The following is a 15,252-nucleotide window of genomic DNA, read 5'->3' on the forward strand; positions in this document are numbered from 1 at the left end:
TGGCCTTGCAACCCCAGCTGGCATACAGGGTGGACTGGACCTTCAGCCCTTCTTCCCGGCACAAACTTCCCTCCGCAGCAGTGCTGTTGTGGTTTAACCCAGCCCGCAACCAAGTACCACGCAGTGCTCGCTTACTCCTTCCCTGTCCTGGTGGGATGGGGAGGAGAATTGGGAAAAGGTAAAACTTGTAGGCTGAGATAAGAACAGTTTAATAATTGAAATAAAATATAATAATAATGATTATAATGAAAAGGTAGATAACAAAGAGAGGAACAAAACCCAAGAAAAACAAGTGATGCACAGTGCAATTGCTCACCACCTGCTGACCGATGCCCAGCCCATCCCTGAGTGGTGATCAGCACCTCCTGCCCACCTCCCCCAGTTTCTATACTGGGCATGACGCTCCATGGTATGGAATATCCCTTGGGCTGGTTGGGGTCAGCTGTCCTGGCTGTGCTCCCTCCCAGCTTCTAGTGCACCTGCTCGCTGGCACAGCACGGGAAACTCAAAAGTCCTTGACTTAGGGTAAGCCCTACTTAGCAACAACTAAAACTTCAGAGTGTTATCAACATTATTCTCATCCTAAATCCAAAGCCACAGCACTGTACCAGCTACTAGGAAGAAAATTAGTTCTATTCCAGCCAAAACCAGGACAAGTGCTTTGGGAGGCTCGGTGCCTGCAGGCTTTGGAAGGGCCTCTCAACCTCCTGCCAAATTGGACTGTGGCTCCTGAGTCAGCCTTTGTCTTTCAAGAGCAGGCTAAAGATCCTTCTTGGGAGACTGTCTCTGTTCCCCTCCGGTCTCCTCCATGGACAGTGTAGGGCTGGAAGATACCATGGTGATGAAAGCGTTGTTTCAGCCAGCCATGCAAGGGACCTTTGGTGCAGAAGGGTCCAGAAAAACTCTGTGCAACAAAGCCCTGAAGGGGCTTACGCCTACTCAAGCAAAAAGGCAGAAACTTCTCAGATGAGACAATCTGATGTGCTACGGGAGAAACAGGAAGAATCAGACACTTCAACAGCAGGAGCAGAGGACTGCTTAAGTTGAAGTCCCCAGATACTCTAAGAGCTAAAAACCAGCCTTGTGTGTATATATATAATGTGTATATCTATAATGCTATAGCAGCATAATATTTAGGCTGCAAGAGTAGCCAGGGGCTATTGCTGAGATCAGGATCCCATTCAGACAGTATTAACACACATATTCTCTAAAGACAGGGCAAGAGAAAGATGCTGTCTTCGCTTGATGGACTGAGAATGAACTTACAGAGACAAGAACAAATCTTTCCTAAAGAAAATGCAAGCCCCCCACCAACTTAACGCAAACTGTAAGCTTTGGCTCACACTAGAAAAGGGTGAGGAGTTTTTCTTGTCATCATTTTACCAGTATAATCTAGTGCAAATGCATTGGAGCAGTTTTTCTCCCTCCCTGGCCAGCCGAAGTGCTCTGGGGGGCTGTTCCCACTGGTGCAATGGCTGAAGCAGTGGTGCCCCCCCAGGAGGCACGTGTCCAGCACTGCTGTGCTGGAGCTGGGGCCAGCTGCCATCGCCAAAGGAGAGAAAGCTCCTCTTCGCTCTTTCAGCAAGGAGGGGGGCCTCTTTCTCACCTACAGCAATGAGGAGCTTAGGATGTAGCACCAACAACTACCAGCGTGTGTGGGTTCAGTGTCAGGCAAACCAGGCACAGACAGCGAAGAGCCAGCAGCGCTGGCCTCTGCACCCCATGTCACACAGGCTAAAGAATATACATAGTCCTTGAGTTAGCCAGCAGCAGAGATGTGTTCTTAGACCTTCCAAAAACAGGGGTAAGCCATTTCTAATGACACGAGTGATTAGCCAGGGATATGACTTGCCAAGGGCTAGGGTGTATTTTCTCTTGCAGAAGATTAACAAGGTTAACAATCAGCATGCTCTGTCCTTTTGGTATTGACATTTTCCTAAAGCAAATCTGGGGCATTTTTAGGGAGTTACAATAAAATCAGACTGGCCAGTTGTCTGGCTTCAGCCTGTGCAAATCAAGAGATGAATGAAGAGTTCCTTTGGGTATCACCCCCCTCTGGATGAGCAGGAGATCACTCTTCTCTCCCTGCTTCTGCCACAGCGGCCTGGTGGGTGCAACACTCTTCCCAAAAGCATGTGAGAGAGCAGTAACTCCTGGCAATGGGAGCACGTGCAGTGTATGCACCCCAACTACTCTCTGTCAAGGCCTGGCCGTACTGCAATCTCTTGCTACAGTCCAGATAAAGCTAACTCGGCCTCTTTGCATTCTGTCTTCTGCCCCAGGTTTCTTCTCAGAACATCCCGGCTGGTCCCGGGGTGCAAGAGCAGCTTGCATAGGGCAGCATCTCTCTCTTCCCCTCCATGCCTTTGAAGCACACCCTAATCCTCTGCCTGCCTGCTGGGAGCTTTACGTTTTTCCTTGGGCACAAAACGCGCACCCCAGGAAGCAGAGCTGGGGCGGGCTGGGTCCCTTCTCTGCGGGCAGTGCAAGGTGTGCTCGCCCTCATGTTGTGCAGAGGGGTTGGGGTCACCCTTGATGGCGTGGGGCTGGGCAGCGTGGCCTTGCTTTGCGGCCTGTCTCCCTTTACAAACCCTCTGAAAGGGAAGGAGACCCACCGGGGAATTTTCTCCCACTTTTTCCCACTGGAGGCTGCAAAAAGGGAGATCTTCTTTCTTCTGCCTCCCCACCATCGGCTTCAATCCCTAAGGAAAATGGAGGGCAGTTGGGCATCTCAGCACTGCAGTCTGAGAATAAACACTTCACTGATTTCACAGGCCTTAAGACCAGGAGTACTTTAAATCAGGGGTAAGACCAAAGGGTTTGTGGCTAAACCAACTAGGTTGCCAGTGCAGAGCACTCAAGGAAAACAAACAGGGCAGTCTCCACGTATTGTTAGAAAGGTATTTCCCTGTCTGAAGGAAAGGGTCAGAGGAGGAGCCTTCAGGCCAGGAAAGCAGCTCGCAGGAAACGTGCATTTCAGAAGGGGAGTCAGAGTGGCCAACGCTACGGCACTGCATGGGCCCAGCACCACAACTCCCCTCGCCAGCAGCTCTTTCTCCAGAAACGCTGCAGCACTGAAAGGAGGAGAGAAATCTCCAGCGATTTCACAGAGCTGAATGCAAAACAAATACAAAAACCCAACCGACCAAACAGAATTTTCTCAACCACTCACACGTGGCAGCGCACAGGGGAACAACTGCACAGTAACTCAGGCGCACAGAAAGCAGCGCCTAAAGCCTATCTGTAACACGTCATCCCAGCTGACATCGTGCTAGGGACTGGGGCAAACTTAAGGTGGAATTACGTGGGCTTTCTCCGAACTGTCCGTGGAGGGGACCTGCTCTCGGTGGCGTTTGCTACCTGCACCAACTCTGCTCCTGCAGTTAACTCCTGACTTCAGCGTGGCTCTTGCACGTGCATAGGATGGCTAGGGAGTTAGTTGGAGGTGAGAGCATGTGTGGGATTTTCCCAACAGTACTTTCAGTCAGCATTTTGCCCTCTTTATACACCCCAGTCACAGGGCTCCAGTTCAGGCTTGTGACTTTCTAGTTCAAATGCAGCTCGGCTTTGATTCACCCAGAGTCATATGGGATGCTGAAATGCCACGTGAATGTTCAGCAATGGGTGTGAGGGATATCTGGGGCAAAGGATGGTGTCAGGAGTCAGGATGCTGTTCGTGTAGCAGCGAGCACACTCCAATGAAGTTCCAGCAGCCTCCTGCGGGACAGCATGTTTCCTCCTGCTGCCTGGCCATAAATTCCTCCACTGTTTTGTAAGCTGCCCTGTGAAGCCCTTCCTAAAGCTGTGTGCAGATAGGGATCTGATAGGCTAGTCATGGCTTAACCAACAAGGAGGACGCTGCATTTATATAGCAGCTCTGACTGAAGTTTTACAAGTGGGATCGTGAAGCTGCACGACATTAATGGCACTTCAAGTATGAGGGAAACTGAGGCATGGAGCCCTGAGGATCCTGCTAAAGCCAATGCAAAGCTACACCCGGCTGATCCAGTCACCCAGACCTGCAAAGCACTGCAGCTGCTCCCCCCTCACCTCCCTGCCCTGCAAAGGCCCTCGGGCAGTCATGTCGTGCTTTGAAGGGACACAGTAACGGGGAAAAGCCGGCATCAGGGACTAGCAGGGAAAGCAGCCTCTTTTCTCGCTGCCTCCACTCAGCCCTGCCCGGCCTCTTCCTCCGCTAACAAAGCATTTCTCTTTTCCCTCTGGAGTCTTTTGCAACTGGAATGGAACCAGCGAGATCACGCTACTTTTCAAAAGCTGCAGCCTGAGTTCTCACATCTAGTAGTGCCCCACACAAACAGCCTTAACTTTCAAGCACTTTTGAAATGCTGGCATAGGATCTAACAAACCCTTGGGTTTCATTTCACTGCAAGCAGCGATGACCCGTACCCAGGGGCTCCCGTCAGTCCAGGCTCTTTGCAGGCAGGAGCCTGGGTTACTTTGCAGCAGTAACAGGAGGACTCCAACCCTGATTTTAGACAGGGATCACTTAACAAAAAGCAGCCACCTCGCTGCAGGCACAGAGCCACACTCTCCCGGGATAAGAGCCAACGTACACTGCATAGCAGCTAGAAGAGCTTACAGTAAGGATTTCTAGGATCACGCAGAAGCAAACAATCACTGGCTTCTAAAATCAGACACACACCGCCTGCAAAGAACACTATCAATAGAGATCTCCCACTGCCCACTTTAAATGGCTGGGAAAGCTCCAGCCCCAAACAGCTGCAATTGATCCCCTTCTTCGCCCCCCCGCCCCCTCCATCATGTGATGGACCCTGCCCAAGTGATTTAAGCTGCAGGAGCTCAGAGCTGAGTCACGCTGGTTTGTGGAGCAGGGGCTTGGGGGTGTCCTGCCTGGTGGGGCTGGTGGCTGCAGCATGGAGCAAGTGAGTGTCTTCTTCAGTCTGGGCTGGTGTACCAAGCAGGACTAGGGGGTTTGGCTGTGTGTGGGTTTTGGGCTTGGTGCCAGAGGTAGGAGGAGAGAAGGATTAGCTGATCGGAAATGCTAGGCTGATACATGGCTGTGGGAGGAACAGTGAGGGCTGACCAGCCATTTTTCTTCTTCTTCTCTAATGTTATCTAAGTGGGGAAGCTGTCTAATGCATGTTTATATCCTTGAGTACTCTAAAGGTTTGGGTCTATTTGTGAGTCTACAATTTGAATACCCTTTATACCTTTTTTCCTTAAGCTTTGTGTTTTCTTTCTGGAAAAATGCCTTTTGGGTACAGGACTGGGTTAACCCTTAATGCAACAGCAGAGGAAAGCAGGATGGCAGTGCATTTGAACCTACCCCTGTCCCCTTAACTTTCCTTTCCTCGAAAGACCCCCGGGCACTGAGGCTATGTTTCAGGCTGCGCTCCAGCACTGCGCTAGAAATAGAGCCAGAAGGCAGCGTTAGTGCCGCAACAGTAAGCGGTTCAGTAGATCTGGCCTTAGCAGTGTGTGCGTGGGCAGAGCAGGGAGTAGGTATGAGGACAAATACTGTTGGGGCTGGGCGGCAGTCCTAAAGGAGTACTGGGCTCTGCAGCAGCCTGCAGCAGCTAGGCATGGGCCTGTATGAGCCAGGCAAGAACTAGCCCAACTAAACAATATACCTAATTTGAAAATAGTCTCCCTGCCTCATCTGGCATATAGTTAAGTGGAGCTCAGCATCATTGCACTTGGGCCTCAGGCACAGGCAGCAAAGCATGATTTGAGTTATGCCTGACCTCACCAACAGCATCTCCCTCTTAGCTGAGGGAGGCTGGTGATGTTAAGTGCTATTTTGGTGGTATGTGGCTGGGGGAATGAATAATCTGGCTCTGAGGAAAGGATGAAGCCCTCTTGTCTGCAGCAGGGGCTTCCCGGGGTGCTTGTTCTGCTTTACTGGGCTGCAGCCAGAAGTGGGCTCGACTGACCCCTCTCTCTGTGTGTAGGCTGCTTTAAGTTAAGACAAGAAAGCTTTTTGGTGGCTCCTGTTGCTTGGAGGCCCACCTAGGGAAGGAGGGAGCCCTGGTGTTAGAAAAGCTTCCTAACTAACCTTAACCCTATGCTAATGGCTCTGGCCACTGTTGATTTAAAAGTGCAAGCTTGCTTGCAAGGATGTCCTCTGTAGCAGCTGGTAGATCAGTGCCTGTACCCTACTCTTGTTACACTGGCTTGAATCACCTCCTTGTCAGCTCCTGCTGCTGGGAGGGGTGGGAGACCCCAATGGGGTGGTGGCTGTGAACGAGGACTCCCCGGCAGAGGGCTCAGACTCGGCCCTTCCTCCGTCATGAAACTGCAAATGCGTTTGGGTCTGGTTTGTGCCTTGGCCCAAGCAGGGCTGGCAGGCTTGCCTTGGGACAGACTAACCCCTGTGGTTTGGCCCTGCAGGGACTAGTCGTTACTCAGCTGGACATCCAGCCTGGTGAGTGCATCAAGGTCAAAGGGAAGATCCTGTCTGATGCCAAAGGGTGAGTGAGGAGATGGTGAATGGATTGGTGTGGCACTGGGGGAAGCCTGCGCTCCTGTGTTCAACTTGGCAGCACTGGGTAGCTGGAGCTGCTGTGCAGGCACCTCCTTTGAACTGCCTCTCTGTTTCCCCAGGTTTGCTGTGAACGTGGGGAAGGACAGCAGCACCCTCATGCTGCATTTCAACCCTCGCTTCAACTGTCACGGGGACGTCAACACCATCGTGTGCAATTCGAAGGAGGATGGCGTGTGGGGTGAGGAGGACAGGAAGGCTGACTTTCCCTTCCAGCATGGTGACAAGATTGAGGTGAGGCCCCAGGGGTGTGTGCAAGGCACTGGCACAGAGCACTGGAGGGCCAAGGACACAGCTTTTTAATGCTGCTTCATACCTCTGTGGCAGAGAAGGAGCAGGCACGGAAAGGGGAATAAGCAACAGGGGAAGAGTCTCGCAGCTAGAGCCAACCAGCTGTCTAGACCTGTGCTGCTCAAGTCAACGCCTAGCAGCTCAGATGTGTTAAGAGCTCCACTCCGGCCTGCCTTTGCAAGCCACACGAGTAGGAGCAGTTAAAGCACTGACCTGGGATTCAGACTGGATCTGTCTTGTCTCTTAGTTGCAGAAGCTTGGAGCTGACCTTGGGCAGAGCAAATGAGCTTCTTCCTCTCCATGCCTCTGCTGGGCAGGGAGGAGGCTGCGCTAGCGAGCATGGCCTTGACACCAGCAGCCACCTAATCTGTCCTGCACCCAGACCGGAGGTAGTGGGGAGTGAGGCTTGTGAGCTGTGATGTGTTAGGCTTCCTTCTTGTGGCTCTCTACAGATTTGCATCTCCTTCAATGAAACGGAGGTGACGGTGAAGCTGCCCGAGGTGGAGTTCCAGTTCCCTAATCGGCTTGGCGTGGAGAAAATCGAATACCTGGCTGTGGAGGGTGACTTTAAAGTCAAAGCCATTAAGTTCAGCGAACAGCTATAGCTTGGTTTGTTTTGTTTTCTCCCTGCATAGTAAAATAAACCCAAACTTGCAATGGCTGCTTCCTCTGCTGTTTTCTGCTCTAATCTGCTTGCTCCTGTGTGCGCTACAGGGGTGGGCAGCGGGAAGGGGTGTGTAACCATCTATGTGCCCACTTACAGTGCAGCCTTGCAGCTGGTGCTGAGACCACATGTCAGGCAAAGCATGATTTACTGTGAGTAAAGCTACCTTAGCAGTAGTTGCTCCCTTGACCCTGTTTGTTGCACTGAGAGGTCCCTGGTAGTTTGGTTTCTAAACTCTGGGACTAGTCTCAGCCAGGGGAGGTCAAACAAGTGTATGTTGGGCATGTGTTGTGCCATCTCTGACCAAGAAGTGCTGCTCACGTATCCTTGCTGGGGATGGGGACTGACAGGGAATGGGGCATGGCTTGTGCTCTTGCAAATAGCTTCGCTTTCCAATAACATGCTCAGCAGTGGGGTGCATTGCAGGCTGGCTCTAGTCTACTTAAGGAGTAGAGAAGAGCAGGCGAGTCAGGACCACTGCACTTAGTGAAGTGAAGCCTGGTGGAAGTAGAGTGAAAGGTGAAGCCTGACAGATGGCTTAGGAGTGTGGTCTTGAGAGGATCCAGGCTGGCTGTGCTGCCTCGTGAACTGAGGTCTTGACACTGTCAGAAACCCAGTGTTATGTTGCATGATGAAGTCAGTGGCTTAGCAATGTGTTGGGTATGGGTGACAAGCCATGCAGCAGCCTGTGGGTCAGTGTCTGCAACACTTGGCTGCTAAGCTCCAGGTGCAGCCTGAGGACTGTTATCAGACAAGATTACGAGGGGTATTAAATCCTGAGTGCACCAAGCACAACTAGTTGCAGTTAGGCAGACAAAAAAGAAAAAAGCTTAGTAAACAGTCTCTTCGCTTACAACCACTTTGCTCTGCTCTTGCAATGCCTTGGTGTGTGTCTGCTCCTGCTATTCCCCAGCTGCCTGCTAGTTGTGCCTACCCAAGACAGGGCTCGAGTTGGGACTGCTGCAGCATCCGAGGACCTGATGACAGGTAAAGAAGTCCTGCCTGCTGTGGAGAGTTGGGAGCCTGGGCAGGCTGCCTGGGGGCTGGCTCTGGGACTGCCAAAGCTACAGCAGTGCTGCCCCAGTGCAGCTCAGCTGGTGACTGACTGTCCTGGTGAGATCTTCCTTAGCCAAATGCTGCTGAAGTGGTGGAATTTGACTCCTGTTGGCTAATCTCTCTCAGCAGGGCTGTTCTAGGCTGGGGCTGCATTTGCTGCTCCTGAACAGCTGAGCAGTTGGGCCAGCTGCTTGGGTAGGGGCAATACCAGTCTGCAGACTATTTCAGCCATTTGAAGGCTTTTTATGGAGAGGCTGACAGGCTGTAAGCCTGTTGCCTTCTTGTCAGCACAATTGCTGCATGGCAGTAACGCTGTCCAGACCTGTACCGCAGCAGCTGTCCCAGAGCTGGGCATCCCCATGAGCGATGGGGGTGTTTGCTTTGGAGGGTGGACCCTCCTGCTCTACTGATGTCCTCTGCTGTCTGATAACCCTTGTTATGGAGGCCTTGTTGCAGCTCTGCCAGAAGGGCATGAGTTGGAGCTGTGTCTTGCCAGTCACCCTGTGGGCACAGACAGGGTGACTGCGGATGGACAGGGCTCTTCCTCTCTGTTCTCCAGAGCTGATGCAGCTAATGATAGCAAGGGACTGTGCAAGTAAGCAGGAGGCTTTCTGGGCACCTGTCCCTCTGGGGAGGAATGTGTGTCTGGGGAACACACCAAAGGGCTCCACTGCAGTGTCAAGTTCACCAACAGTTTCTGCTATGTAGGGCAGCGAAGGGGTTGCTGTAACTTAGCTCCTGGGTGGGAGTAGGACAGAGACAGCATGCACCCTGCATGGCAGGAGCCTGGCCACACTGCAGGACTGTCTCATTTGACACTGACAGGAGCAGAGATAATGGTGCTTATAATTCCTGGCCTGCATATACTGCATTATTTACAGGATAGGATGTTAGTTTTTAGATCATAGGATGTGTTCACTAGGCAAAGGATGAGACAAGTCTTGCTGATGCTTTGCCTTGTCAAGTAAGTCTTGAGGTGTTTTGGGTTTTTTTTAAGGCTATTTGTACTTGGGGTGGGAGGTTGGGGACAAGAGGATGGCTTTTGTCTTGTTTCCCCCTCTGTCCCTGTGTTACATTATCTGACTGAAGGTAAGCTGAATGATGAAGTGTACAAGCAATTAAAAAATACAAGGCCCTTAAGTTATGGAGGCACAGGAGAGCTTGCAGTTGGTCCCTCTGCGCTCTCTGTTCCTGGCTGCCCTGATTAGATGAGGTGTATGTCTCTCAGTGCTGACAAGAGTGAAGCTGGTCTCGTTCTTGCTTGTTAAGCTGGCAGTCCTGACTTGTAGGTAGGTTAGCCACAAGTGTTCCTGACTGCTATGCTCAGGGCACAAACAGTGCCTTCACAGGGGCTATCAGCCTCTTGCACTTTGCACAAGAGTTAATTAGGCTTATCCTGCTTTCTAACACTGGCCCTTACCACTAAGGAGACCACAAAACAGGAGAAAGGGTAGGAAGGAAGCATGCCTTTGCCAGCACTTCCTGCCTCTTGAGTTTTGTTCTCCCATGTCCCACAGCTATAAATAATCCTGTACCTATAAGTGACACTGGTAAACAGGCAGAGTAAATGCAGAGTGCCCTGGCTGGCTCCTGGAGTGATGACAAGACTTTTCTTCTGCTAGAGCAATCAGGAAAGCAAGAACACTACGCCCTGCTGCAGGCAGAGGGTCACAGTGAATGTAAAAGCAGGGCTTGTCCCTGCCAAGTATGCTCTCCTGGAAGTGCGTGGTGAACTCGGTTTGTCGGGACTTCTGGGAGGACTCCGAGCCCTGCTTGCTTTGCGGAGAAGCAGAAAGCACCACAGCATGGCCTAAGGGTCTGGGTTTTTTGTTTGGTTTTTTTTTTTTAACTTAAATCCTACATAGTGTATAGTCAGTCTTGCAGTCCAGCAACACATCCTGATAGGAGCCAAGAGCCTACAGTAAGAACCTGTCTCTTGGTTGCCTGAACACTGAGAGGGAGGTGGGGTAGGAAACAACACTGATACATGTTGAGAGAGATGCATTTGCTGAATCCTGCAAGTTTGCTAATCTGTACTCAGCCTCTGTCCCTGGCTATTCACAAGAATCAAAGCTGCACCACTTTATTTCCTTACAGCATCATGGCAAGGGAAAATTGGACCTTGAAAACCCTGCAAAACAGCTGTGAGGCTTTGTGTTATGACATGGAGATCTAGGTTGGGTTATCAGAAAAAAATTCTTCAGGGTTGTCAAGCAGTGGAATAGGCTGCCCTGGGAGTGGTGGATTCACCATCTCTGCAGGTGTTTAAAAGATGTGTAGACATGGTGCGTAGGGACATGGCTTAGTGGTGGACTTAGTAGTGTTAGGTTAACACTTGGACTCAATGATCTTAAGGGTCTTTTCCAACCTAAATCATTCTATGAACACAAATTAAGTCATATATGTTATAACCTCATGCCTAGGAAGAGGAGAACAAATATCCAATTGCAGAAGAGATTAGTTTGGAAACAGTAGATATGACAGGAATTCAAATCTCATGCAGGACCTAGAAGAGCAGTGATGGCTAAGACAGACCAGCAGCTTTGTCTTCTCAAAAAATAACTTCTCCCTGAGCAGTTCACATTAACTTCACTTGACAGAAAGAGGCCATCCAAGTGACTCTCTAGCTACACAAGCAAGCATGTGACACTATTCAGCACAGCCTCAAAAGGCAGTTGCAGGACACTGTGCACCCAGAAACTGTGCATGGTGTAAGTATGTGCAGCATGGGGGAGAGTGCTGGGGAAGCTGACAGGCAGGCAAAGCCAGCTGGGTCACTTCCCACTGGAATTTACAAGCAAAATGGTGCAAGACAACTTCTTCCCAACACTAAACATAAGAAATTAACGGACATCTGTTGTACAAAACAAAAAGGCGACCACCAGCCAGCTTTGCAAGAGCACTTGGTGTGTTGACAACCATGTTCTTTGTCTCCTCGCCTCCCGCTCCCTCGGCACCCCAGTTTCAGCATTTACAAACCAAGGAGAGCTTCTGTCACTCACTTTCAGAAAGTCAGCCTCAAACCATAAGCTTCATTACCTGATAACTGGCCCCCCATTCTGGTGCAGAGCATCGGAAACCTTAACCACAAAATTCCCCTTTCCTGAGAGGTGATGGAGGTCTAAGCGCAAAGCTGGACGCTGCTGGATCCTGCCATGCGGCTGGGGGACACCACTGGGCCTGTACGCCATGCTGAGATCCCCTGGATGTGTGCACAGTCACATCCCTCCATGCTGGGGCTCTCCACCTGAGGACACCCCTCTGGAAACCAAACCCCCAATATGCCTGCTTTCCAACAAACTGGGATGATTTTCCCCCTCAACCCCAAGCCACCTGCTCCACAGGCAGTCTGAAGCCTTCCCACGCGAGAGAAAAAATGTATAAAAATACATATGTGCTCACCTTTTCTCAGCAGGCTTCAGGCTGAGGTGCGCGTTCTCCTGCAGGGCCTTGCGTGTGGGCTCCTGGCCGTCTGCCCCCGAGCCCCGCTGTCTCTCGTTAGCCCTGATTACCCCCTAGGTGGTAGCTGTAAAAACACACCTGGAGGGGTGGGCAGCAAGCCCTGCTATCATTTTGGGGGATTTTGGTGAGGGATGGGTGCTGGGGGGGTGTCCCAGTGTCCCCCCCGCTGCGCAGTGCTCCCTCCAGCAGCGTGAGGCAGCGACAGATGGGGGGGTGGTTGGGGTGGCCCCGCCCGGCCCCTTCGTGAGGTAAAATGGCGCCCGCTGCCAAACCAGCTGGGAGAGCCCAGAGAAACTTCTGCAAACTCCCTCCAAAACCTCCTGCAATAGCTTCTCATTTCCAAATGCCATCCTTTCTAAGCTTGCCCAGATCCTTTTTTTAATCACAATCTTATTTTAGCTCAGCAAAACACCTGTGGCACAAGCTGTGCAAAAGCAGGTCCCTCGTAAGCTGTTTCCTCAGTATTCAGTCACATTTTAACCAGCTCTTATTCCCCCCTGAATTATGGGTTTTGTTTGGGGCTTTTTTTTGCATTTCAGTCCTAAAAATTCATTTAGTGCTAAAACGAACATGAACAAAAGAAGTACTGCTGGCTTTTCTTGTTCCATTTGAAGGCTATCCGCTCACAGAGCAACTCTAGTAGAAAGACATGGTCTCAAGCTGCAAGTCACAGAGGAAAAAGCTGCCTGGCTCACATGTACCATGTTTCCTTTACGGTGTAGTGGAAAACGAGCCCTTTTTGCTAATCCCAAATGCCAATCCAGGCGGAGCCGCACCGACACCCTCCACAAGCCCAGCCGGGGATGCTGAGCCTGCCCAGCTCCAGCTCCCTGCCATCAGGGCAACAAGAAAGCAGATTTCGGCAAGGAATTTTAGCACTAAGGCGCAGCAAGCTGCACAAAAGCCAGAGCTACAGCTGGAGAGGTTGTGTTAGTGTATGTGTATAAGCAACAGCATAAGCTGCATGTGTATACGCATCTGGCAAGCACCCTCCGGACTCTTTGACACTGAATTCAGGCTATTTCTGCAGTTTGTATCGAAGAGGGACAGCAGAATCTGGCCAAACCAGGCAGGAAAGGACTGTCTCCTAGACTGGACCACTCTGGCCACATAAATACATTCAGTTGCACAATACAAACAATGTTTGTTCAGTAACGCATTGCTAGAAAAACCCTGTAATAGACGGGAGGTGTACGACACTTAGTTTACATGCAGAGGCACGAGCAACAGACCTGTAGGAACGCAGCCAAACCATAACGCCATGCCACGGTCAGCATACATCCCCTCTGGAAGGGACACAGAGGAAGAAACAGCTCTCACATGAATCAAACCCAGATGTAAACACTGGCTTGGTGGATCGTTGAATAAGGCACGGAGAAACCTGGGGATCAGGTCTCTAGATATGCCCCTAGCTTGCTCATACCAATTTAAAGCATGGGCTCTCCTATGAAAACCTTGCTCTGTTTCCCATTTTGCAAAGGACAAGCCACTGCTCATGCTAATATTCAGGATTTGTGCCGAGTGAGTATGAAATGCTATCCAGTTTGGCTGGCTTGCTCCTCGTAAATTACCAGTCTAAATGATCATGACAGCGGCTGAGTTGTAGAGACGATGGATCTGGCCTGACGCATAAACTGTTTTGGTGCTCTGTGTTTGACCGATTTTATAGGTAACCCTCACAAAAGATCTTGTGTATAAACTTACAACCAACAGACTCTAGCATGTAAACACTCTTTACTAGACTTAGTCTTGAGGAAAGCATCTGACGTGAATTCCTTGTAACCATCAATTGCCCAAGGGCTCTGATATAAAAAAAAGCAAATTGTAAGTCGGATGACTAGATTTTCATGGTGCTTATATCACGTGACACACCATGTTGCTAAGAGCGTGTGAGGACTTACTGAGAGCTAGGTTTAAAATACCTGCTTCAATATCCTGCGCAATAGACAGCACCATGGTGCAAGGGCATGCCTCCATCTTTTTCTGTTCCGCCGTGCTGGGTCTGGGTGCTATGGCAGCCGGGCAGTTGGATTATTTTCAAAGCCTGGAAAAAGTGCACCCCAGCTCTGTAGTGCCGAGGCTACGGCCTGAGCCAGGAGGCGGTGGAATGATGATTTCTATCTGCCTTTTTCCTGAGAGGTCCCTCAGAAACTGTCTGGAAATTGAGGACAATAATTTAAGGAATGCTGACTCTGGAAAAATGCTATGTTCCTACCTGTAATGGGCAAACACAACGTAACATAACAGGCAATGAGGCACCCCATTGCTTTTGTACAACTGGTTTTTACTTTGAACTGGCAACATATGTCAAAAGTGTAACTAACTGCTTTGTCCTTACTAGGATTTTTCCTCAAGCCAGTGAAGTGAGACTGCGCACCATGCCAAGTATTGACTGTAACCAGCTGAACGGGCCAGGCTGCTGTTGCGGGATCTTTCAACAGTCGACGGACTTCTGCAGTGACCGCTTTGGAGAAGGCGCTTGACTCAGGTACTCTGAACGGACTTGGGGAGGAGGCTCATCCACCGTCACCTACAGAGGGAGGCCACGCAGGCTGGCCCGCTAACTCAGCCAGTGCCGCTGTCCCCGCAGCAGGGCCGGAGGTAGGGTATTCATTCCATTCCATTCCATTATCCCAAACAGATGTTTCAACTATAAAAATAAGGCTCATTTTTAGCAAAAATGCCCACCTGTTGAGAACCACTGTTTGTTGCAAGAGGTGTTTTGAATCATTTAACGTGCTGTAATGTTTAGCCCCTGCTGCAGTTGCAAGGGGAAATACCCCAGCTCTGGGATGCACAAGACACTGCATTCTGGGGAAGGGGTAGCAATGCAAATCATGCTTGCTGTATCTAGCTGACTGGCTTTCTCCACTGCAGCCACATAACTACAGGTTCAGATCTAAAAATCTCATGTAGCCAGACCCAAAATTCAGATTTGTTTCAGTAAGTTTACAAGGATTAGAGAGTAAGTGTAAAATTCTGTCCATGGTATTCCTGTCCCATGAAATCATGTCATCACTCTGGGAAGTGAGTTTCCATTATACTCTAGTTTTAAAAACACAAGAGAAAAGCAAGGTGGGATAAAGAGCCATGAATAGGTTCCCCTTTTTGTCAAAGGCACTGAGAAGTAAATCCACTGGCTTGGCCAATGTTTAATTACCTTTAAATACATGTCAAGATGTGCTTCTACCAAAGTCAGCAGACCTTGCAGTTAGGAGGGCAATTTTTGAACAAAGTAAGTTGTGCAAAGACAGTT

The 15,252-nt window shown here is 50.3% G+C and overlaps 1 protein-coding gene across 1 annotated transcript in view; it reads left to right on the forward strand.

The window, feature by feature from the left end:
• The window catches only part of LOC104158748 (16 kDa beta-galactoside-binding lectin), a 9,477-nt gene extending 2,000 nt beyond the window's left edge, over positions 1-7,477 (forward strand). Inside the window, exons 2-4 of the mRNA XM_009696477.1 lie at positions 6,373-6,452; positions 6,586-6,757; positions 7,267-7,477. Of these exons, the coding sequence (XP_009694779.1) occupies positions 6,373-6,452; positions 6,586-6,757; positions 7,267-7,419 (405 nt within the window). The 3' untranslated portion in view covers positions 7,420-7,477. The remainder of the gene's footprint in view (positions 1-6,372; positions 6,453-6,585; positions 6,758-7,266) is intronic.
• Positions 7,478-15,252: the final 7,775 nt, after the last annotated feature.

Source organism: Cariama cristata, unplaced genomic scaffold, assembly GCF_000690535.1.
Source record: "Cariama cristata isolate BGI_N322 unplaced genomic scaffold, ASM69053v1 scaffold13283, whole genome shotgun sequence".
Taxonomy (NCBI): Eukaryota; Metazoa; Chordata; class Aves; order Cariamiformes; family Cariamidae; genus Cariama; species Cariama cristata.